The 26,340-nt window shown below is 36.9% G+C and overlaps 1 protein-coding gene across 1 annotated transcript in view; it reads left to right on the top strand.

The window, feature by feature from the left end:
* The window catches only part of CLSTN2 (calsyntenin 2), a gene marked incomplete at both ends in the record, with an annotated part of 393,604 nt that overhangs the window by 308,000 nt on the left and 59,264 nt on the right, over window positions 1–26,340 (top strand). The window contains 4 exon segments of the mRNA XM_082320829.1: window positions 3,272–3,421; window positions 18,355–18,540; window positions 23,984–24,232; window positions 24,816–24,937. Coding sequence (XP_082176955.1) covers window positions 3,272–3,421; window positions 18,355–18,540; window positions 23,984–24,232; window positions 24,816–24,937 — 707 coding nt within the window.

Here is a 26,340-nt window from a genome sequence, read left to right as displayed (position 1 = left end):
TGCTTTTCAGTAACATAAGCGTGGAATTTCGTTGCCCAGAAAGCATATTTAACCCAGATGCTTAGAATCATATCTAAATATTGCAGACGGCTCCAAAAGTAAGGGGTGTGTGAGGAAAACATGCCATTATCAGTCCCAGATGGTGGTTTTTTTTCACGACCAACCTATGAAACTAACCACAAACACAGGCCTTTAGAAAGATGAACATGCTATTCCATCAGCTTTTTTCTTACGTCTTTTTAGGCAAAACTTATTTCTTGTATCTAGATAAATCCAGGGAGCATTTTGTTGTCTTGAAAAATTATATTACACATTGGGGAACATTTGCAGAAAGGAACAGAGAATCCTCCAGACTGTAGCAGTGCACAGTCTACTTCACATCACCAAATTGTGAGGCATAAGTGGATAGGCACCCAGCACTGGCACAGGAAGCAGCATTCGGCTCTGGTGTAGTTCTTGTAGATCTTTTGTAAGTTAGGCACCTAAGGGTAGGTAATATAAAGCTTCCCATTTACATTTGGCAACTTTGACCCTTAGTACGTAATTTCTTTATGAATAAAATTACATTGTGGTATGAAACCATGACACTAATAAAGTTGACTCTTGTATATGATAAGCCTAACTTGGAAGGTAATAAACTCTTGGCCATAAAATACAATCATGTAAAGGCAAAGGACAAATTTATGCTTTGCTATGCAAAGAACTGGGACTAAAGGTATAAGATGTAATATGTTTTAAGAGACTTCTGCATGCAGCTTAGTCTAGTTATCTTCTTAGCAGAGAATCCCAATCATCAAATCAGTTATCATATCAATATTGTGTAGGCTTTTTCAGGTAACAGTAAAATTAAACCACAACGCACGGATCTGTTGTAATGCCAGAAGAACAAAATTTTTATGCATTTTCTGCCTTCATTTGTCAGGGATCATGGTCAGGTGATCAGAGAATTCAGATGTAGATACAAATTCTGTCATGGCTCTGACCTACTGTCGTCTCTGAAATGGGGATGACTGTATTTGCCACACACCACTGGGAAGCACTTCACAAATACATGTACAGATTGTTCAATATGAAGATGAGTTACTGACTTATCTGTCTAGTCAGTACAGGTTCTGTCAAGTTACATATCTTAGAAAATACATTTGGACAGGATCTCACAACGTCATCTGTTACAGCACTGAGTTCTGTGGTAGGAGCTATGCAAACTTCATCTTGTCAGAAAAGTAGTGAAACTTTATAGTTAAGCATTTGCATGTGATATTTATTTATTTATCAAATGCAAATTCTGGCAGTCTGCTAATGTAGATTCAGACAATTTTGGTTTCTTGAGAATTATCTGTGCTGATCATGGAATAAAATAATACCAAGGAGATCCAAATAGGGAAGTATAAAGACTCATGTAAGAAATAATATAATGCAGAAAGGAAAGAATAGCCGAGAGTATATTAAATGAATAATTAAGTATACATTGGCAGTTTTTCATTAAATCCTCTTAGGCAGGTACTAAACAAGCAACTCAAGATAGTAAAATGGGTACATTAAATGGTTTTGCCAATTAGTGATTCAAAAATAATGAAGTAGTTGATATCATTATTACAGTTGCTTTTGTGATGGGAAGAGCTATCTACATAGCAGACTTGAAAAGGCCTGGCAAGGTGAGGTGCCTGACAGAGACAGCCAAGGAAGCTGTAGGACACTACTCTTTCCATATTAGCCTTCAGCAGGTCATTCTGCTTCTCTATGTGAGACATAAAAATAGGGATAGGGCTTGTCCCTCTCTGTGCCCTGCTCAGAAAGGGAGGGGTAAAGACACAAAGTCAACAGAAAAATGGGGTATTGGGCCTGATTTACAGCTGCAGATGTAAGAGACTATTTAAAATACAAATTTTGAACCAGAAGATGGAGATAATTGAAAAAGCAGCCTTCCTTCAGGCCTGACCTGAAAAGTTGTGCATCAGTTTCAGTTCACTACTAAAGCTGGCTTTAATGTAGTAGTAGTCAGAAAAGTGTTGGGCTCTGACAGGATAAGGTGTGTGTATCAGAGAGATACCTGCTAAAAGTCTTTACTTGTCAAGCTAATGGAGGTTTAGTAAGAGACTTATTTAGGAAGTTTCATTTGTCTGCTTTCACCTGTCTCTCTCTCATTTGAATAAAAAAAAAAAATCCACACTCAAAACCCCAAACAGTGCCAGCATGCCTAACAACAGATACTTTGACCAGCACCTATGGGAATCAGGTCACTGTATTTGACTCAATTCCAGGATTCGGGTTCTCCCCATTCCAAATTCAGCCCAAACAACTTGATTTTGCAGATCCGTGCTTGAAAGCAGTTGTTATATGTAGCATTGATCCAGAGTAAGTTTGTTTCTTGACTTCTAGAACAAAGATTCTCATTCAAAATGATATTATAACAAACAGCCCTGAGCAAAATTGTGAAACATATTAAGCACTCTGAAGTTTCAGTTTGAGCAAGAACTGCATTTTGGTGGAAATGGACAGAATTAAAATGCTGAACTCATTAAAACATACATTCTGCACGGTAATCTTCCGGTCCTGCAGGAAGTACTCTGAGAAAGATCTTTCTCTTTCTTTGTGAGTGTTGTAATGTCTTTGTTCCTGAAACAGGTAATTTGTTGCCTTTTTATATATGTGTTAGGTTCAGGAGATAATCTCTGTTGTTGCCGAGTTTTATTTTCCATGTGATAACTCTGTGCTGTCACATCAAATACTGCTAAGCACTCTAATATAGAAGGTGATTCTGGGATTTTTCCTGTTTTTAAAACCCAGGGAAAGGTGTTAAATGGCTAAAAATCTCTCTCACCTAAAGGGTAATAGCTTTAGGGAAAAAAGGAAGATACTAGGCTGGGGAGATGTTCAGCAGTGGATCTCAGGAATGTGGCTGCCATGGTAAAGCAGTGTATGCTGGGAAGATGTGGAAAATGAGGTTGCACCTACTCATACTTCACATTTCAAGATGTAACTGCTAATTAGTCTTACAGTCTTACTCTAGAAAGTGTTGTTGAGCAGATGTTTTCTAATATAGACATGCCCATATTTGATCCCTAGTGCTTTATATTTGCCTAAGAACTTACTTATATCTCTGCTGAATGGAAAGAAAATACTTCCCATTCCTCATAACTGTCCTGCCTGTGGATGTCCTGTGTGCTTCAAAGAGCTTTCTAGTCACAAAGGACTTAATCAGGACCCACATGTTATAGTCTGCATATGCTTAGTCAAGAAGTAATTTCTGAATGTTATCTTGTATCCACAGGTAACATCAGAAACACTGAGAAACTGAGCTATGATAAACAGCACCAGTATGAGATAATGGTAACAGCTTTTGATTGTGGGCAAAAACACGCAACAGAAGATGTCTTAGTACGGGTTAACATCAAACCAGTGTGCAAACCGGGCTGGCAAGGTAAGGTTTAATAGTTTATATATTTTAATATTTTGTTTAAATCTCTTTTCTTTGGTGTTTTCCCTCCATGTCACAGTAGGAAAACTAGGGTGCTTATTGCAGTGGTATAGAAAACTGTTGCTATTTCTTATGCTTACTTCATTCCAAGCCTGTTAAAAAAGTGGATAATAATGCCATATTTGTTTACATTTGTTGTGTTTCTTTTCTAGTCAGAACAAAGAACAGATTAGAAAAAAAGAAAAAAGACACAAATTTCTGTTCTAATAAGCTATCTTATGATTCCATCTGAATATATTGAAAGGTTAAAGCAGTGCTTCTGATTTGCCTTTCTGCTACTGTTCCTTTAAATAGAACTTCTGAAGCCACCATGACAAGGTACTTTTCCCATGTGTGCCAGAGTTGTTCAGATTATCTTGTTCCAGGTGCAGAATTGGCTTTCATGTGCATGCATGCATGCATGAGTCAGGGCATGATCAACCGCCAGTGGGAGTGAAAGGCATTTTTTTATCCTGATTACTGTCTTCATATTCAGACATTTCAGTAGGAATTGATTTTCTAAAGAGGATCCACAGTCTCCTCTGTCTAAAATGGAGAAAAACCCAGCTGGTAATGTACTAGGAAGATAGATATGTCACAAATTATAAGGAATTAAGATGAAAATGAGGGCTGGATTAGGGACAAACCAACTGGATGTAACCACATTACACAGATATCATTCAAGACTAACCTGACCTTCATAATTGTAATTTTTAAAGAGAATGATTGAGAAGGAAAAAAATGAGTTTGGCTGTTGTACCTGAAGGTAAATTTGCAAACATTAGAAGGGAAAAAGTTTTCTTTGTAAAATGAGAAGCCCTGGTCTAGAGGGCTTGTAATGAAATAAGTGTGCAATATCATGATTCTATTTTCACAGTCCTCACTTAGAGCAGAACCACATTTTAATTTTTCAGAGATGTAGTAGTTCCCCACCCGCCCAAATATTTTGAAGAGCATTTTTATTAAAAAAACAGAATACCTATGAACTATTTCCACATTTTCTAACTGATCATATTGTTCAAAACTCCATGGTTTATTCTATAAAATCAATATGGTCTCTTTACACTAAAGAAATGTTGTTTCCATTTTATGGAGTCATCTCAAATAAATTAAATACTCTCAAATTCTAGCTTGGAATTTCTATTAGAACGGGTGCAATTGTTGATTTTTATAAAATTTCCATATTATTTCTATTTAGGTATTTTATTGACTGAATAATTTTTGCAAAGATACCTTACTAATGGTGTGTTTGTATTGCCATACTTATTTGTACGTGCTGTGTTTGTATTGTCATACTTCTTTCATAGTTCAAGCATCTATTTATAGGACAGATGGTCATTGCTGGTCCTATCAGGTGGGTATAGGCACCAGGTAGCCAATAAAAGTAATAGAAACAACCTCAAATAAGGTTTGGTATTTTTTTTTTTTCTGATGCTTTGTTCATCTTAGATGATGTGAAGTGTTTACAAGGTATTTAAGTTTTTTATGAAAACCTGGAATTCAGCTGTTGTTATTTTATGCATGCAACATTTATTTTCTTCTCTTCTAGAAGTCAGAGCTGTATGTGGCTGATGGTTTGGTTAACACTAGGTATTTAATATGAGAGGCTGCCAGCTTGTTATTTTTAGTGTGATGGTGAGAAAATAGGCAGAGAAAACAGCATATATAAAGCAACAATTCTTAAAAAAAGAATGCAATACATAAGAAAGTTTAAAGCAGCTTGTCTAAAGCATCTCAGATAGAAAAGGATAGGCTTAGATATCATTCATTATGCTTAAATTTGGGCCTTTTGTTTATTTCTGTGGCAATTTGGCACAAATATTCTTTCTCCCTTCTGATCTGATAAAGTTTTATGATGGGTCTTTATCATGGGCAAGGTAAAAATATGAAATAGCTCAATATGTTCTGCGCTAGCATATTCCATGCTATCCATGTGGAATTGTACCTTTCCATCTGTCAAACAGATGACTGCTTCACTTCATCTGCAAGTCTCCAGGTCAAATGGCACAAAGTGCAAGTGGATAGTGTTTGCCTACTCAGAGTATAATGTCTTTAGGTAAACAATTGGGTAGATATGACTTTTATTCTTAATTACTAAGTCATTCATTATAAGTTGAAAATGAGCTGCAACATAATACTTCCAGAAATTTCTACATTTCTCTTAATGAGATTTTTTTAATGCCTACTTATTTTTAAAGGTGAAGATAATCACATAGGTGATGTTGTTTTCCACTTTGAGCTAATAGCTGTAAAAATTAACTGTTGCTAGGAAAAAAAATCAAATAAGTGAAACTTACTAATAGTATTTCTACTACCTAAAGAGGAAATCTGGAGACTGGAAATGGAGGATATTTATAGTGTTCTTTCTTGCCTATGGCTGTCACTCTGTGACATCCCCACAAAAAGACAGCCAGCAGGTATGCTCCATCTTCTTTGAAATAATGGTATATTTGAAAAGATTGGATGACTAATGGAGGTACAATAATGCTTTGCCTGATAGAAAAGATGAATATTCTGAGCCTTTGGTTATAATATAGAAGTTGCCAATATACGATACATGATTTTTTTTCTTGTTCTTCAGTGTTAGCTTGAACAGCTAAATACTTAGAATTTCAATTTATAGCATTGGCACCTAGTTCTTAAAAGTTACTGTCTTTAGTAATCGGAAATATTGTGCAGTTCTTTCTGTGACTATCGTGAATAGAGATTTTTGTAGTCTAATGCAAATTCAGTATTAAAAATTTCAGTGCAATAAATTTCAATGCAGATGCCCTTCAAATATCCTCCATTGTGCAGGGGTGGGACAGGGAAGAATAAGTTTACATAAAACAATGTACAAAACTATTCCAGTTTCTCAAGGCTGACTCCATGACTGACATGTATAGCAGAGCAAATAAGACTCAACAAGCCAAGGTGCTATACTTTAAACAATATTCCTTTCTGCCAATAGCATTTAAGTCATCATTAAATCTAGGAGCTACTTCCCTACCCTTTGAAGATGGATATTAATATACAATCGGCAAACATTCCCACACAGACATTTTCAGCAAAAAACAGGCCTCCACTCTATTAAGAGGCTACTTTAGAAACAAACTTGACCTAAACTGACATCAAACCATTCTGAGCAGACCGGTCTGAACTGTTATTAGTATGCTAAGCAAGCTAAAAATGTAAATCAATGAATTGAATTAATTCCCAATCAATTATTTTAATTGGAAATTTTCATAAGTGAGTTTTATCAACTGACTTTTACAGCTATGCTGCAAATTCTCTTCATGCTGTGTGTTAATTTCCATGATTTTCAAACAATGGCGTGGTCACTTACTGTCAGGTAACTAAAGAGACTAGGTTATAAAGAAAAGCTAGATGATAGATAGTATTTCTGACACTATAATGGGTCGATTTGCAGTTGAAGTTATTTCTATTTTTTGTTTAAAATTTTTTTTCAACACAGTTAGTGGGTTTCCATACTAAGAAAATATTATCTTCAGCACATTCCCTGGGCTTCTGTCCATTCCTCCAGGGCTCTGCCTTTGTTTCAATTCTATGGATACAGAGCAGACACTACACTTTTTCCTGTAGTTTCGCTTCCAGTGTGGTCCTTTTCACTACACTAGTTTAAATGTCACAAGTACTGATTTCTGTAAAGTTACTTCTGCCTTATTCAAGGCAGAGTAGACAGACTTGTGGCAAACCAGTACTAAATATCCATATAGTATTTTCATAAAGAACATGAGGTGAAATAAGAAAGAATCAAAAACCTGTAATCTAGACCATGCTTCCTGTAGCTCATTTATGGTACCATAATACTGTCTTTTCTTGTTTCTGCTGCTTTTAGGAGCAGTCTTCATAAAACTGAAGAAGTTACTGTCCCCCCTAGTGGGATAACAAATGGAAATAAAATATAAAACAATGTGCTGAAAGATGCAAGATAGCAGAAAGTTGAAAACAATTATTCCTGTACCAAACTCTCTGGTGAATGATGTACTACATGGGGAGAAAATAAAGAGGAGTTTAGCCTCAAAAAATGAAGGGCAGAATCATGTTCCCAAAAACTTAAAATACGTTTTGAGACTGCTAGAGGTCTGCTCAATTATTGACAATTAAACCAAAAGTCAGGTTGTTCCCTGAAATGCAATTGCTTTCAGATAGGAAGCAGTTATTAAGGCATAAAACAAAAAAGCTCCTCTAAACCAATCAGCTGAATACCGCAATAAAGTATCAGAGGACTCTGCCTTTTCTGAAAAAAACAGGGATGGTTGAATGTGTTTCTTGGGGAGATAAATATGTAGCAAAGACAACAGTCCAAAAATTAAAAGTCACATTGTCTCCTTTGACCAAAGATGACTTTAATTTTCTTTCCTGCCAAATTTAATATGGTCCTTGCATAAGCAATGCTCACTAACCTCCAATTTAAGAGAAAGTTAGGACTCTGACTAGAAAACAGGATTTCACAGCATCTAGCCTGAGTTGTTTTACTAATTTGAAAAGATTTCCTGCACTTATCTTGTCCTATGAACCCATATACACCCTTAACCTAATTACCTGAGGTAACAATATAAAGTAGAAGTTCCCTAAAAATTAATTAAAAAAAAAAAATGTTCCTTAAAAATTCAATGACTTTCCACTCAGTCTTTGCTTAAAAATAGTTTTGAAATAAAAGCTTTTCTTTGTTTATTTACCGAATAGACTATAAAAATACTTAATAAGACTAGTTAATGTATCAAAGATATTGCATGTTACTTTTTCTTTAAGGCACGTAGAGCTCACTAAGGTGACCTAGGGCTTTGCTACCACCAAAAGGCACATTCTTACCACCTCTTTAATGTTGAATAGTCATTCAGAGGCCACATACAGGTCAGATCAGCTCACTTTTCCTGCTGAAATATAATCTTTCCTTTGTTCAGAGAAGGGCAGGACCTTCTCTTTTAGGAGCAGAGTGATCTTAGATCACTTCTGAGTCAACATCCTTCATATTTGCGGTAGATGTGAGTGATTTTACAATGGTATTCATGTGGGCTTTCTAGTAAAATCCAGTTACAGAGGAAAACCAAAACTGTATTGGCTTTTGAGCTGTCAGTGCTTTTAACAAGGAACAATATGATTACTAAAGCAATTGGTTATTTGGAGGAGGGTGGTCAAGTACAGAAACCTTGCTTATGAGAATAATATTCCTAGTCTTCAGGAGCAATTTTAAAGGCCCAAATATTTTCTGCAATAAATATAAATCAATTCCTATTCTTCTTGTGCACATACCTAGCAGTTTAAAATACAATGCTTGTGTTGTCTTAGCTATAAGATATTTACTCATATTTTTAAAAATGAAATTTATTGCAAAGTAGAGAGCCTTTATGGTAATCTAGTCTTGGAGCTGCTGTGCATGCATTAGCCATACATCATTAAAACAAGGTAATCATAATGAAATGCTTACATTCAGCAATTAACTTGAATGGCACCATTTTAGTAGAATACCCACTCTTTAGATACCCGTTTCAGACATTCGAAAATTAATTGAACTTCTGAGTACATTTGATTTTTGAGCTCAACGTTTACGTAAGTTCGTACCCATTTATGTACTTGTATCAGCATTATTTTTTCTTTTGTTTGACTACCAGACATATTTAGAGAAAGCAGTCATACCTGTTTCTATCTAATTTTTAAGATATGCTTTCCTTTCCCCAGCAGGTTCTGTGTATGCATTACAGCTAAATACATCTTTCCTGGACACTCCAGATAAGGTGTTTTCACATGTTTCTTTTTACCCTAGCCTCTTACTGGAAACACAGTGCTTTATATATTCTAAGACTACCTTTCTTTTGCCTGGCTATATCAGACTGGCGGCTCATGGACATGCTCTTATTGACTTAATAGAATCATCTCTTTTTCCATATGTCATTTTTCAATGATGACACACCAGTTTGCTGAAGTTCCTGAGCATGAACTGGCACTTCGTATCATTACTACCAAGTAATATTTCTATAACACCTGTTCTCAAGGTCATCTTATTCTGTGCTTGGGATATCCTCTTTCTATATTGACTTCCAATGTAGATTGCCTTCCAGTCTTGTCACTAGTAGAAGTAATTAACAGAGGCCTGGTTTTGTGCCAAGACCATTAATGGAAATATCAAATAACAATCCCAAGGCAGAGTCACAGGGATCTTTACTAATTACTTCCTTGTGTACCATGAACTTTACATTTTCAGAGCAACCCATTATTGCCCTCTCTTTAGGCAGTTCTGTATATATGTTACGATAGAAATACTAAAGCCTGTCTTTTCCATCTTAACTGATGCAAGAAACCATTCATTTTAGACCTATTTAACTAGATTCTTATTTCCATATACCTCTATGGAAGTTCACTCCTTTGTTCACCTTTCTGCATTTACAACTACAAAAAAAAAGTCTTTGCTTTTTTTTTAATTTTCACTTGAAGATCCTGGGCTTCTCTGGGGCAATTACCATTTCATTGAGAAATTTCTTACTTCTGAGTTGTAGCTGACAGCTGGTGGTTCCATTAACATTTCCTCTGCTCAAAAGTGAAAGCACTACAGGATATCTAGTTAGGTTTGAAACTTTTCCCTATGATTTTTTTTTCCTCTGCATGTAAAATTTCCACATATTCTTGCACCATGGGCTTAAAAATTGCAGACTTTCCACATAGGTTTTGACATCCTCAATTCAGTTGATTTCAGTAACTAGTCCATGTAGTGTTTCAGAGTCTGTCTTTAGGAATTTGAGAAGCTCTTTGCATACTCCTCAGTAGAGAAATCCCTTGGAATACCAGGATCCAAACACTAGTCACAGCCTGCATTCTCCAGGATAACTAGGAAGCTGCCTCTTCCCATAATGACATCTTTTTGTGGTAGTTTGTCCTTCTGAGAACATTAGAAGTCTTTAAACACATCTAAACCTGGTGTCAAGGAGCAGCAAGAGCAGGGCTACTCCCTAAAGGAAAGCAAACCAGGAGCCAATTGTAGTAACAGAGCTGGCAGAGCCGTTATCACCAAGGGCCAACCCCTCACCCCACTGAGGTGGGCAGGGCAGACCCAGAGATAGGGGCCAGGTTTAGGCAAGAGCCCAGATCCTCAGGCATGTTCATGGTGAGGAGGCAGGTCTCAGGAAGTCAATCCATAGATGAGAGTTAGGATCAAGTCACTGTGCAGGTCCATAGTGATGAGGCCAGGCTGACAAGACAGAAAGCCAGTCCATAGGTTGACTTCTGGATAAAGGGGCCGTGTGGCCAGAGCGGTGGCTGAGCTGAAGACCAACACCCCTACAGTATCATAGGTCAGGCCAGGACTGAAGTGCTGGGGCTGAGCTTAAATAGAGATCCTGGGTCTGAATGGAGGCCCCAGGTGAGGCTTATGGAGGCTCATTAGGGTTTATTAGTGCATCTGGGGCTCTGACACCCAGATTGCTGCAGGAAATAGCTGTTATTATTTAAATGCAATCTCACAACAGATAATAGTTTAACCTATGCTGTTGTTTCCTATTTTTTAGATTTTTATATGTTTATTTTGCATAATTAGGCATCGTTAGGGCTTGAGGTTTTATCCCTTGATGGAGTATACAGTGTCACTAGTTGAGGCACAACTGCTGTTCCATTATGGTTCACTAACTCCTGCAACAGCAGAATTTACCACTGTCCTGCAGTAGTTCAAATTTCTGTCTCTCTTTTTCATTGTTTTTTAAGCTATCAGCACGTTGCAGAAAGAAAATGTGTATATGGATGTTGCTTTATGCTTACGAGATCTGCATTCAAATCTCGTAGCAAACCATGGTGGCTTAGCAGGGCTTTGGAAGTTAGTTTGAGTCTTCTCTTTGCTATGGAGAGGCTTTAACTGAGCCAGACTTTCTGATTATCATTTCCTTAACAAATCACTCAGCATATTTAACATGCTTAAATTTGTATGTGGCATCAGATTTAGCAGTCCTGTCATTTGTGTGTTACTAGCTTGTATAGATTAGTTGTCAAACCTAGAAATGTTTATTAGGATATTTTTTTATTTTGTTATATGACTAGTGGTGCTGGATGCAAAATGAGCTTTTCTTCCTTAAAAAAAAATGAACATAACTTTAAAGATTATTTTCCAGTGTAGGTTAAAAACATTCATATTCTATGTATACATGCATATGGATGTGTGTATTCATATATATGTATGTACATATGTATATTTTATACATATGTCAATTTAAAAATAGAGGAAAATATAATTTAATAAAAAATATCCTAAATGGCATTTGTGTGTGTTATTTATGGTATTTGTGTGTGTTACTAAACACACACAAGAAGCATGATCCTAGCTGATACTTAAATCTTGTTTCATTTTTGGTATAATTTCTACCAGACTTCCTTAGCACAATATGTGTCCGCTGGCAGTCATTGGAATTGTGGCAACCATTGTAAAGCTCCATACTTGGTTCCCAAGAGAAAAAGCATTTTTTTCTGTCAGTGGTGACTGCTTGACCCTTTAAAATTTAGCAAATTGTTTTTACAAAATTATATTCCGGGCAGCACACAGTGACATTGATGGATCCTGGAAGCAGCATTCTGCTGCTGCTTACTAGCTGATTTGTGGCCAGTTAGCTCAGGGACATCCTACCATATTCACTCCTTTGTAAAATGATCAGTTTTACGAATGGGAAACTCCTCAGTCAACCTGATGGACCTGCTTATTTTAAGTAGTTCAGGATCTTCACAGAAACAAAGGTATTTAAGAAAGGGCCAGGCTTACATGCACTATCAGTCTTTTTTCTTGCTTTCCTTCTGAGATGACAAGGCATAACAGATGATCCATTTTAACATTAATGATATACTTTAAAATTAAAATACTAGTGTTCACTCATTTTTGTTCACCTGTAATCTGTGTCAAGAAAGAGCATTCAGAATTTCTTGAAATGTCTGTTGCAAGGCTGAGATTTACTTTTTTGCAAGTAAAACTTTTCCTTTTTCAGAAGTTTTGAGGAGGGTTAATCAGGAAACGAGAGAGTGGAATGGGTAAGGTGATTGCTTTGTGTGTCATGAGGGTATGATTTTTTTTTTCAAATGGGAAATTAAAATCCTTTGAAATGTATTTTTTTTTTCAGATTGGCACAATTTATAAGTCCATAAATATAGAGAGAATGCTGCCCAAGAGGAAATATGCAGGAACTGTTACCCTGTGTCTGTTTTGCTGAATAATCCTTTATCTTTAGTTTAAAGTAGAAATTCAAGTATCAAAGTGTGTACATTTTGAAAATGTCTTATGGCCATTGATCTTTCGCATGTGGAGAATGCCTAACTGTACAGCATGTATTTATTGAGGTAACTGCAGTATATGATATTCTGGCAACATGTGCACTTTCCAGTAAGTTCATGGTGTTGAAAGAAAATTGTAGTTTTGTGAGGACAGTGCACTGCTCTTCCAAATATCATTGTACAGCATCTGGAGATGCCTGGCTGCTGCTTCTAAGGTACAGGGAGTTTCATAAAGCATGAAAATAAGTGTACTTTTAGCAAAACTACTGAGACATTTCTGATCTTGTTTGGAATGCTTTGTGTATACTAGTATTTTTATTTATTCTAGATTGTTTCCAATTTTCAAATTAATAGAGAGGAAAATGTTTAATAAAAAAAAATACTTCAGCAAAGTTGTGAAGTGTAAAAAAAAAAGAAAAAAAGAAGCAGAATAAGCTTTAGCCAAGTGTCCATCCTACATAGATAGGACAGATGCGAAGATGCTGAAGAGCAAACAGATCTACCAATTACATTGCTCTGGGAACCTTATGTTCAAGCTATTAGGTAGAGATGCTGCAGAGACTCACTAATAGCACTACATAAATTTTATCTTACATTTAGCTGCCAGGATGCACATCTTCAGTCCAACATGAAAGAAGTTTTGCATTTCACTGGCATAATAAGAGATGTGTTGCAATTGTCTTTAATTACCTTGCCATCATTTTTAATGTCATGAGGTGGAATCAAAGTTCATGGCCACACACATGTAGGAGGAGACATGAATCAGGTCATACCTCCTCTGCACATGTGAGTGCATACTCCTTCAAGGAAAAATGAGATTAAATCATTCTGTCATCAAGCATTAGAGATGAATTAAAATATAATACATGGATCACAAGGAAAGAGAGTGATGTACAAAACTGTTAAGTGTAGAGATCAAGGAAAGTCTTGCATTACCCTTCTGATAAAAGGAAAATTTATTTAGTGCATTGAGATTTACTTTTAAAGGCTCAAATTGTACTGAAGTTTGATCCATTTTGATCTTGGAATAGTTTTGAGTATCTCAGAGATTGAGATCCAAGTTTACATAGTTGTTTTGTAATTGATGAAATCTGAACCACAAACTTGACATTGTGATATTTACACTCTAATACTGTTATGTTGTAGGTGTAATCCATCTGGGGCTGTCTTATATTGTCTGGGAGAGCTATATACCACAAGTGGCAAGCAAAAGCCTGTTGTATTAAAAAATCCAAACAAAGGCTGTCTTCTGCATGATTAAACAGGGCTGATTTTATTCAAGCTTTTCCCATGAAATGAATCCCCCCCGCCCCCCCACTGGGGAGACAGTGCTTACCTTTCTAAGTTTGCACTGTCATGTGGTGTTGTCGCATGACAGTTTGTGTCAAAGGAGGAACCATATTGGTTGAGTTTAGCTGATTTAGTGCAACCTACCATTTCAGATGGGACTATATATCTTTTGACTGCATAACCCTGGACTAAATGAGTTACATTTTAAGATACAGTTTTTAAATATCTGAAATTCAGAGGCTTTTGTAGACTCAGGTTACATAAGACTTGTCCTCTGAGTCAGTTCTAGAGGAATCAAGAAGTGAGGGGAAGGTGCTGATCTTTTGAATGTACCCAATACAGGATGTTATTCTGGGAGAAAGAAAAACAATGATCTTCACCACATTCAAAATTAAACGAAAGACATAGGGTTTTCTCACAATAAGCTCTTCACACTGCCACCACTTCTTGTTGCTTGTTCTAACTCTTTGCACTTTCCAACATTATTAACTTTACTGGTGGTGAGATACAGAGGGTGCTGGCCTCAGCTTCAGCACCTCTGGGATGCTGAAATACTGTGGGGGCAGATACTATATAAGTAAGCCAGTTGATTTGTATCAGAGCTATTGCTACCTTTAAGGACTGTGCTGTTATCACAGGATTGTATCATACTCCAGTATTGCCTTGTGCCTGTCTGAGAATGCCTTCTGCATGGAGAGGGACTCCTTGGCAGACTTCCTAAATCTGCACTAAGTCAGTGAAAGAAGTGCTAGTGGGATTTAGGATGAGGATTGGTCTATGACGCTGCAGGGGACTAAGGTACAAAGACACTAGTTCAAGTCTAGTTGATGTTTTACAATTTAGAGCTGAGATAGATGCAGGTGATTTAGAATGTTCAGGGTTTATGATCTCTGGGTACAAATTACCGTTTTTGCCAAGTTGAAAGGTAATACTGTGAATCCACAGGACATTCATGTGGCAGAAACAGAGGTCTTCCATTATTTTTCCTTGTGAGTAGTGGCGTTTTATATAGTGTGTTTTTTAGAAGACATTCTTCATATAACTGGAGGTGAGTGTGCAGTTGCAGATATGTTGCAGTTAATTCATTCACATCTCACATACACTAATGAATATTTTGCATGAGTGCCAGTTGATTTGATATAGCTGAGAAATCAAAATGTGGCTGAAGCCTGAAAGCTGCTGAGATAGTCAGAAATGTTTCAGATACATATGAGACTATTTTTCCTTTTGGGTAGAGGAATATAATGTTTTATCTAGTGAATAAAAGACTATAAAGATCAATAATTCATATATTACTAGTATGTATATCAAATAGCAAATTATTTTACTTTTACTTTAAGTATCTGAAAGAATTGGCTGCTCTTGTTTGATTGGAAAAATGTTAACCTTGAGTTTCTGGAATGGATAGGGGAGAGAAATCTATTCTTGTAATGATGTACCTTATATGATACTTGAAATTCTAAGGGAACTGTTTAAGTTGACACTTGCAGACAAATTATGCAATACAGCAGATCAAATCTAACTAAATATGGAATGAATGGGCTGAATATTATTACTTGAAAATTACTACTAAAATAGCAACTCAGCTGATGTGTGCACGGGCAATAAAATAGTCATAGTTGTCTTTTAGTCAGTGATGTACAAGTCCTAAAGATTTTAGTAAAAATAGGTATGAGCCATACTTTCAGAATGTTCTATGAAGTCTCAGCTTCCTCTTGACAACAAAATGCTACATGATTACTATTTGGATTAAAAGTCATGAAGAAAATCTGAGAATTTTGAAATGCAGGCAGTGACTGCCAGCATCCTCTCTCCTTTGTCTGCACTCTGGACTAATGATCGCTCTATGTTTCGAAATGTTTGCTTCAGATTTTCTTGTAAATTTTTAATCCAGTTAAAGATAGTGGGAGAGCACCATTTTTCAAGCTTTCTGAAAATGAGGTCTGTTGAAAAACACCGAACTCCACCTACTAAATGTGCATATATATAAATATATATTTTTACTTTTCCTTCCATTGATAGTTAGAAAGAATGTCTCTGTCTATTTGCTTTAAAAAATTTCATTGACTGCCAGGACCTAGAATTTTTCCATTTATGGAGTCCTCTTTCACCTAGGACTAAAAAAAGTCAGTGAAACTTCAGCTGTGTATGCAAGAGTATTTTTGACAAATTTGACAGTTACATAGATGTACACATTAGGTAACAGCTGAATAGGTTTGAGACTTCAAAATAATTAACTATTTGCATCTCTGTATTGATGTGGCATTCTTACTTATGTGGTGTGGTAACTTGTCTGGAGTTGGCTAAAATGTGTAAGAAAGATATGAACCTGTTAGAGCAGGTCCAGAGGAGGGCCACAAAAATGGCCAAAGGGCTGGAGCACCTCTCCTACGAAGAAAGGCTGAGAGAGTTGGAGTTGTTCAGCCTGGAGAAGAGAAGGCTCCAGGGAGACCTTTCTGTGGCCTTTCAATACTTTCAATACAAGTGGGCTTGTAAGATAGAGAGAAACTTTTTACTAAGGCCTGTAGTGACAGGACAAGGGATAATGGCTTTAAACTGAAAGAGGGTAGTTTTAGGTTAGATACAAGGAAGAAATTCTTCACCATGAGGGTGGTGAGGCACTGGAACAGGTTGCCCAGAGAAGCTGTGGATGCCCCATCCCTGGAAGTGTTCAGAGCCAGGTTAGATGGGGCTTTGAGCAACCTGGTCTAGTGAAAGATGTCCCTGCCTATGGCGGGGGGTTGGTCTAAGTGATCTTTGAAGGTCCCTTCCAACCCAAACCATTCTATGATTCTATGAAAATACAAACTGTAAAGATTGCTGAAATACATGTTTTTAATTAATGCCGCTTGTTTGGGTTTTCTTTGAAGCAAGTTGCAAACATCATAATTAATTGGATTTAAAAATTAAATGCTTCAGTTGAGAAGCATAGTGGTGTGTATGGCATGTCCAGGTGGCTGCCTAAAGCAGGGGATAGTTTAAATGTTGTGGCTGCGAGACATCTGCATAAGCAAAACCACAGATTAGTCAGTTCTGGCTGAAAGCATGAGTAGTCCTTTCAGCTGTAACTTTCTGTCATTAATACTTTACAAAATTAGTAAGACATTTGAAGACAAGAAGTGGCACTACAGATGTGTTATATTAGCTTTTGGTCACAGTCCAGTGAGACTGATGTATATAGCCTGGTCCTTGGAGATGTTTGTTCTGTATGATAAAACTATGAAATCTGACCAAATTCAGTGCAATAGACAGCCTCATCCCTGTAGAGCTAGCTTGTAGTCTGTCACAGGGACTTGGACACTGGAGATCCAGCCTGACACCAATTAGCAATTCTTGTCAGGATATGTATGTACCCCATGCTTGTGTGACTCTAGCAGCAGTAGTATTACTTAATTGAGCCTGCCACTCTTTTACAAAGAGTGGGGTTTTTTTACAAAAAACCCAATTTTTTTAGGACAGTAACTGATTGATGTCAAATTCAAAAAACTTTTAATTTTGTCTTAGACAGTGACCTTTGAGAACAATATGTCTTATGAGGTTCAACAAGGACGGGTCAGGGCAATCCCCAGTATCAGTACAGGCTGGGGGATGAAGGGATTGAGTGCAGCCCTGCCGAGAAGGACTTGGGGGTACTGGTAGACAAAAAGCTGGACATGAGCCAGCAACGTGCTCTCACAGCCAAGAAAGCCAACCGTATCCTGGGCTGCATGAAAAGAAGCGTGGCCAGCAGGTCGAGGGAGGTGATTCTGCCCCTCTGCTCTGCTCTGGTGAGACCCCACCTGCAGCACTGCGTCCAGCTCTGGGGTCCTCAGCACAAGAAGGACGTGGACCTGTTGGAGAGGGACCAGAGGAGGGCCACAAAAATGATCAGAGGGATGGAGCACCTCTGCTATGAGGAAAGGCTGAAAGAGCTGGGGTTGTTCAGCCTGGAGAAGAGAAGGCTGCGGGAAGACCTTATTGCGGCCTTTCAATACTTAAAGGGGGCTTATAAGAACGATGGGGACAAACTTTTTAGCAGGGCCTGTTGTGATAGGACAAAGGGTAATGGTTTTAAACTAAAAGAGGGTAGATTCAGACTAGATATAAGGATGGAATTTTTCACAATGAGGGTGGTGAAACACTGGAATGGGTTGCCCAGAGAGGTGGTAGATGCCCCATCCTTGGAAACATCCAAGGTCAGGTTGGACAGGGCTCTGAGCAACCTGATCTAGTTGTAGATGTCCCTGCCAATTGCAGGGGGGTTGGACTAGATGGACTAGGTCCCTTCCATCCCAAAGCATTCTATGATTCTATGTCATTTACAATTACATAACTCCCTTCACTTTTGTAATCACTCTTGGATCTTTTTTCTTGTTGTTTTTTTCCAGACTGGAACAAACGGATTGAATACAAGCCCGGTTCTGGCAGCATACCTTTGTTTCCCAGCATTCATCTAGAAACGTGTGATGGACCAGTTTCCTCAATACATACCACCATTGAATTACAGACTAATTACATTGGAAAGGGCTGTGATCGTGAAACATACTCAGAAAAATCTCTGCAGAAATTATGTGGTATGGATATGGCTTTCAGTTGATATAATAATAATATTTTTCCAAATAAAGCACCATTCCTTGTGACCTGTAAGCATGCAATATGTGGATTTGGCTCAGCTGGTTCGTAGCAATGAAAATGAAGGGAGTGGTGATATTTGACTGGTGCTCCATTCTTCTTTTCCATTTGTTTTCACTCTTTCATATCTTCTGCCTGCTTTACTGTATTTTTTTTGTCTTCTGCTCCTCTTCCCTTCTCTATTTTCTCTCTTTCCTCATTCCACCAGTTTCTCACTCTTTCTTCCCTTTGCTACTAATATCGGTGTGACAGTGTAGTGAGATTTCAGGTATAGATTTACCATCATAGGAAGACCATAGGATTTGATGACAATTGAATCATCTTCTTGTGTTTCAGTCTTCCTGACTCAGCTTTCTGTCCTGCTGCTAAGTACTGTGCCAGAGTAAAAACAAAGAAAAAGGAACATTTGAGGCAATCATTTGAGCAAAAATATTTGAGAAAAGTGAATTTCAGAAAAGAGGTATCCTGGTGGAGAAAGGTTTCCTAACGATTTTCTTCCCTTTTCCTGCTTTTTTATAGCTTGGTCTAAAAGATACAAAATAATTTTGAAAGGTAGATTAAATACTTGAGGACAGTGCTGTATTTTCATGACTTTTAAGATTATGTGTATAGCACAACAATGGCCACACATTAAGCCTTTTGAGATCTGCTGTCTCTTCTCCTCTAAAATCCCATCTTCTTAGAGTCCTCATCTGAAGTCGTGATGGTGTGGAACACTGATTTTCATCTTCTCCAAAATGTCTATTTACTTGGCTTCTGTCTGAGCTACAGTAGCACATGTACATTTTTTTTCCATCTAAATGCATGGATTTCGGTTTGCGGTACTCTGCTGTATGGCTTACATTTGCTTTGATAACCACACAATGGTGTTGCAGGTATGTTAAGATCAGTACACTGACCTTTAAGAAATAATTTTGTAAATGAAAACATTCAGCCAATTCCCAGGGAAAAATAGTTTGCAGTTACGATTACCGATTACCTGTGGAGACTGGGAAAGTGAGGTAAAGGTGAATGGGAGTAGTAGCATTCTCATAAAATCTGAATATTTTCAACCTGAAAATTGCTTAGTTAAGATTACAGAAACAATCATAATTTTAATCCTGCATCTTTATCCAACTGACTGAGATCCTAGAAAAGCAGGAGAAAACCCATCTGCCAACAGTGTGCATCTTCATCATGTTAATGACATTAAAACTGAGAGGTTGAACAAGGCTATGTGACCTATCAGGGACTTGATTTCATAAAATACTAGCATTTTAATAAAAATAAATATGTTATAGCTAAAGCCAAGTACTTTTGCGTCCTCTAAGAACCTGTATTGGCAGCAAAAAGAACGTTGTTTTATGCCTGTTACAGACCTGAACTGCAAATCATTCAGAGCAGATCACTACGTACAAGATCTAAACCACCAAATGATTACATTGACATAAAACACTAATAGCAACTATTTCCAACAATATTATCATTTTAAGTGTAGGACCAAAAGTAGGTACCTTCTGCTGGTATAAAATTCCTTAGTTGAGGAAGGTTGTGCAAAGTGTAAGGGGTTCAATTCACAGAGTGTGGCTTGACTACCTTACCAGCTGACACTTAAGCAGTAGAAAAGAGAATTTCAAGTATCTCTCTTTTTCTCCTGACTAAACTAGATGTTTCTCAATACTAGTGCAATCTTAATTCATTGTTTGCACCATGTGTAGGCCTAAGCTGGTGAAAAGCAGAATGATCAAAAACATTTCAGCAGGTCTGTCAATGCCATTGTAGTAGTTGCAGGCAGCCTTTGAACAGGTGGACAGATGTACTGTCTAACATTACTGCTGAACTTTCAGTTTTTACTCAGCACATCCATGAAGGAATAGAATGTAAAGCACTTGAGAAAATGGATGGAGTGTAAAAAGTATATGTAAATGAGGGGTAAAATTCTCGCTACTGAAAGAACATTTTTTTTTTTTTTTGTCCAAGGTTTCCATATCTTCATAGAGAAGAACAGGTAGGATAGAACTTGTAATAGGACTTTGATAAAAAGGTTGTAAATGAAAACGAACTTCACATCAGAACTGCATTTGGACTAGCTTACACTTTGGTATTTAGTATTTATTACCATGCTTAATGTAGAGAGAACTCTTATGAAAGCAGGTTAAATTATTTCTGGACATCAGTTTTCTCCCAGAAATGACCTTATTGTATCTAATGGTTGGATGAATAAATTATTTTAAAAAGGAAGAAAACCATGAATTTTTTTCTACCAGTAAAGCACTGTGCGATTACAGACAGTGCAGAACTGAGTGTTCACCGACAAATATTCCTCTGTGCCATGCAAGATTCTTTCTCTGTAATTAAGGACCCAGTTTATAAATCCTGTGCTCATTTCTTCATTTATCTGTTGGAAATCTAGAGAATTTGGATGCTAAAGACAGTGCATTAAAATTCATTTTTATATGACTGATGGTTTAATTCTTCCTTTCAATAACGCAGTGATTTGTACTCACTTTGACGGTCAAGGTGGGCAATTTAAATGATTAAATTACACTTGAGTCATTTTAAATTCAAGGAGTTATTAGTGTTGTGCCTCAAAGCATTTTAGTAAGCATTTTTTCACCTTGTCATCCAACAATAATAAAAAATAAAGAATGTATAAAAGACACGATTTGGACTGCAAAAACATATCCAGAATAAATCTCACTAAAAAAAAAAATCAGTTACGGGGGCCTAGAATATGGTGAAAAGATGACTATGGTCCTGTCTTCTTTCCCTCTAAATGTAGATAAAATAGAAAATAATGGGATTGCTAATTCTTACATATGGCAGACGGGAAACTGAAATATGGACCCACTGAATATCAGATCCAAGGCCATGCTGCGGCTAAGAGGGTGGATCCTGCCCCGTCTCCTTTATCGTGGGTTGTGTAGCTTTGCAGGATGCTCAAAGTTAGTTGTTGATCTGATTGAAAAGTAATCATTTGGGCTTGGTTTTATTTCGATGGTTAGCTTCCAGCTCAGCCAACAGCCTGGTCCAATTCAGCAAGCAGCATCAGTATGTGCTTAACCTGGCACAAAGTTTGCAGTACAAGCATGAAGGGTGGGGAGAGCAAGTGGGGCCAACTCTGTAAGTTGCTTGTGACAACAAGCACTTTAATATGCAAGGGGGACCTCAGGGGTCTCAGTCCAAAACTGTGCGTAATGCAGTGGCTCCTGTATTATTCTGGAAGCATTTTAGAAGAAAAGAGCATCATCCCCTACATTTTGGAAGGGCACTGATCCAGTAGCATGATAAGACTTTTCTGGGAATGCTTTCAGATGCATCCTGTTTGTGTTGCTCCAGGTCTATGTATGTACATGGCTGAGCAGCTTGGGATGCTGGTTGGATTTATTAGGATCGAAACAGTATGATTTCTTCTAGCTAAATCTCCCAAGCACATAATCCAATAGTTGTTCTTAGGGCAGGATTAACACACACTAACAGGATGAGGTTCCAAAGTAACCCATAAATCTCCCCAAAAAGATGGACAGATGAAGTAGAACCTGTTGAGCTTGGTACTGATTACCCAAATGCCCTTACACAAGCCAGACCTTAAGTTGGGAAAATAAGGTAGTTTACTTAAGGACTTTGCTGAATCAGTTTAACAAGCAATATGAGAGACTTCCATTTTGGAGTTTTCCCACAGATTCATTCTAGTGGGAAAAATACATCTTTCCAAGTTTTTATGGCCAGAGTAGATAGAATGAGTGAGGGATGAAGCTGCTTCTTTGAGGCCATAATTTACTTAATATAAAAGCATTTAAAAGCATATTTCCTTTGATATACACCATGGTGCAAGCAATTTCTGTTCCTTCTGTAAGTTTAAAAAGTGACCATAAAAATTAACACAAAAGGAAATTGATTGAGAAAATTATGGTTTTACTTGTGTCCTGTGCAAATAATTTTATTTTTTAGGGGCTTGGATTAAAAAATAAACAGAAAGTTTATCGCAAATTGTGCCATCTGGACAAATTGAGTTTGACATATTCCTGTTGATAACATCTGTGTATTAAGTAATGCAGTGTGGTGTATTATCCAGAATTAGAATTTATAAAATAAATACACTTTGTCTATGTGCTCAAATTCTAAACATGTAGGTGTTAGGTTTGATATTACTGTCTCTTCAAAATAACCTCATTTTACAGTAGTAAATTTTGGAGAATTGTCTAAGAAATTCAGTTACTGAATGGTATGAATGTTTTCATATCATTACTATAATATTTTTAAAAATCCACAGGATAAAATTCCACACATTCTTGGCTTAAAATTCTACACTGCTGCAGAGAGTCGGGATCTTTTTCTCTCCTTGGACACTGAAGGAGGGAGGGATATCTTACTAGTTTGGGATTTTTTTATTCAGTTGTGGTTTGTTGACCATATTCTTACTTGACAAAGCATCAACAAGAATACAAAGATTGTGCTTTTTGCTCTGGCAAGCATGCTTTCTGCTAAATGCTATCTTTGACCAGCTAAGTAAAGGCTCTGGCTAGCTCATTACGTGTTTTTAAAAGTGTCTGACAGTTGTTAAGCTGTAAGAAAACACAGAGCTGTAAAGAATTGTGCTATTTTATCAGATCTTGGCACCACATTATTTTCCATTTCTGGTTTGTTTGTCCCCCCCCCCCCCCCCCCCCCCAATTAATTCTAACAAAGAAATACTGTGTAGCTGCAGACCACTTTGCTTATGATTTACTTTTGGGTTGGGGGGAGTGGCTAATCTGAATTGTGAGTACCACTTAAAAGTCTTAGATCTATCATTAGGCAAGAACACATGGAGTTACAACCATCATGTATCTGCCAGAAGCCAGCATTAAAGTGATATTATCTGTTTTAGGGTGAATACTCTGTATGTATTGACATTCATATCAACATTATTGTGAATATCCATGGCTATCTACTGGACATTAGGAGACTTGTCCTACATTCATCCCCACTGTACTGTATTTTGCAACACATCATCCCCACATACAATATATCTCCATGCTGTCATGGAGGGAAGATATAAAGCTTCCCAGCTGGATGTAGAGAATTTGGTTTTAGCCTTAGCAGTTTCAGTCTTAGCAGTTCTTGAAATAACTGAAGAAATGTCATTAATGAATTTTAGAAAATAATGAGAAGTTTCAAGAAAGATAGCTTCAAAATTTTTTCTGTAGTTTTCTGTGCAATACATTTAATCTAGAGAACTCTTACCGGCTTACTACAGTCAGTATTATATAATGTGTATGTGATTTAACAGTGAAGCTAGTAGGACAATTTGGGTAGTAAAAATAATCTGAAGAGTGTGAATCAGACCCCTGGCCTATATTAAATTAAGCTTCACAGTTTTTTCATTAGTGTCTCATCATGTTATTCATTATATATCATTTGCAGGAGCTTCTTCAGGTGCCATTGACCTGTTACCATCTCCCAGTGCAACAACTAACTGGACAGCTGGGCTTCTCATGGATAACAATGACATGATTTTTAAATTTGATGGAAAGCAAGGAGCCAAAATCCCAGATGGAATAGTCCCAAAGAATTTAACCGATCAATTCACCATCACTCTGTGGATGAAACATGGACCTAGTCCAGGTTTAAGAGCTGAGAAAGAGACTATTCTCTGCAACTCTGATAAGACAGGTGAGACTGTGTATTGAAAAAATGTTTGGCAAAGGGCATAACAAAGTTAGTAGAGTGTTACCATCTCTCCTCAGTTAATCTGGTCTAAAAAAAAGTTACTAAGCTGGGATGGTGCCTCTCTAAGCATTGCTGACTTGATAGCTTATTGAAGTGACTGGTGTTTCAAGCACTCGTTCTCTTCTTGGATAATCTGTGTGAACACATCTGTAGGAATTTATAGGAATTGGTTGATACAATAGTTAAATTAGGTTTGATTTTTTTTTTTATTATTATTTAGATTGGGAAACACAGTTCTAATTCTTCATTGAAACTAGTTAGATTAAATATTGATTTGGATTTTATTTATTTGGACATAAAGCTTCCATAAACAAAAATAATATGGTGCAATTCAGGAAGACGCTTACCATATGTTGCTTCCCTGAGAACCATAATGATCCATGATATTGAGAAAAGTTAATTCTTTTGTGGTTTTTTATTTGGTTGGTTTTTGTCTTTTAGGCGTATATTGCTTTCAAACACATTCACCTAAACAAAAGTGTTGCTGATAGTTCAGATCACTGATCTTATCGGTCCCTCCTTTCAGAGATGAACCGACATCATTATGCCCTGTACGTGCACAACTGCCGGTTAGTATTTCTGTTGCGCAAAGACTTTGATCAGGCTGACACCTTTCGTCCCGCGGAGTTCCACTGGAAACTGGATCAGGTACCTGTGGTTTTCTCTTATCTGTAACCCATCCTTCTCTTCATGCCTTTTAGAAATTATAGAGAACAACCCAAATCCTAGCATAACTGCTTTGGGAAATCAGAAGTCTATTGCAATTATGTTGCAACTTGTAACTGTTATGACTCTAATTGGCATCCACATAAAAAGAGATAGATGAGTTAACTTTGTTGAGTCATTTAAGTTAACTTTGTTGAGTCATTTAATACAGTAGGTTTTTAAACTAAGTCATTTTAAACAATAGGTAGAGGTTTATATCCTTTGGCAATGGATAGAGACATGATATTGCATATAGTTCCCTAAAAGTTTTCCATTTATCATTAAAAAAAAATCTGCTTGGAAGTAGATTGGAAGTGGATGGAAGCACAATGGAAGTGATGGAAACCTTTTCAATAAAGACTATGCTGACACAGAGAAAGGCATTTCTAATATACTGTAAATCTCATCTGTAGACTTTTGCTTTCATCTGCTGTGCTGTATGTAACTTATTATTATCACAAGGAAATTATTATTAAAGAGATAAGAGTTGCCTTTCATAGATTTATTAATTCTAAGCAGGATAAGGATCATTTGGATGAAAGAAGACAGACTTCAGCAAAGTAGTATTTTCTCAAAGCAAGTTTCTCCATGTCTTTCAGTTCAAACTATGATATTGAACATGTAGATATAGGAGTGGTTACTTTCCTAATTCACCTTCAAAATGTATATAAAAAGATGATCTCAGTCATGATTATCAGATGAATGTGGTAAGAAACAATGTAATGATCATGGCACTTGCTTTTCATTTGCATTAACCAGTTTGGAATCAGTTTCTACTGTACTTAATATGAAATCTTACAGTGTCTAGAAAGGGGTAAATTTACATTAAATCATATTGAAGATTACAAGTCATGAGTGGCTGATGTCATCTCAGATAATGCAGTTCTGAGTGCTGAAGATGGATTTGTATTTCTAATCTGTATACTAAGCATCTAAATTAATGATAATATAAAGTTTATGTAAAGTATTTTGACTTCGAAAGTTGAATGCAATCAACTTCTTTTCTATATCCTTACAATGAGTTCCTGTCACCAGGTATTTGGGATTCTACTTAAATGTCAACTGCAGATGTGAGAAGCTGTCTGCTGGTGCAACTCCCTGAACTTCATTAATTTCAGACAAAATCTGTATACTTGCCCAAGGTATTCTTTATCCCGTGTTAGAGAAAAAAATAGCACTTGTACTTAACTAGTTAGATACACACACTCTTAGCATGTTGTTTTGAAACAATGCACCCTCAAATTCATACAGATTTCCCAAATCAACAGGCCATCCAGAAGTAGATTTCTGAGATGAGCAGCACTTTCTGCAAGGAAATAATACTGTCAAAATAGAAATATAAAGAG

Source organism: Platalea leucorodia (assembly GCF_965183815.1).
Source record: "Platalea leucorodia genome assembly, chromosome: 8".
Classification (NCBI taxonomy): Eukaryota; Metazoa; Chordata; class Aves; order Pelecaniformes; family Threskiornithidae; genus Platalea; species Platalea leucorodia.
Note: the sequence above shows the minus strand (reverse complement) of the source record. Positions and strands in the feature narration are given on the sequence as shown.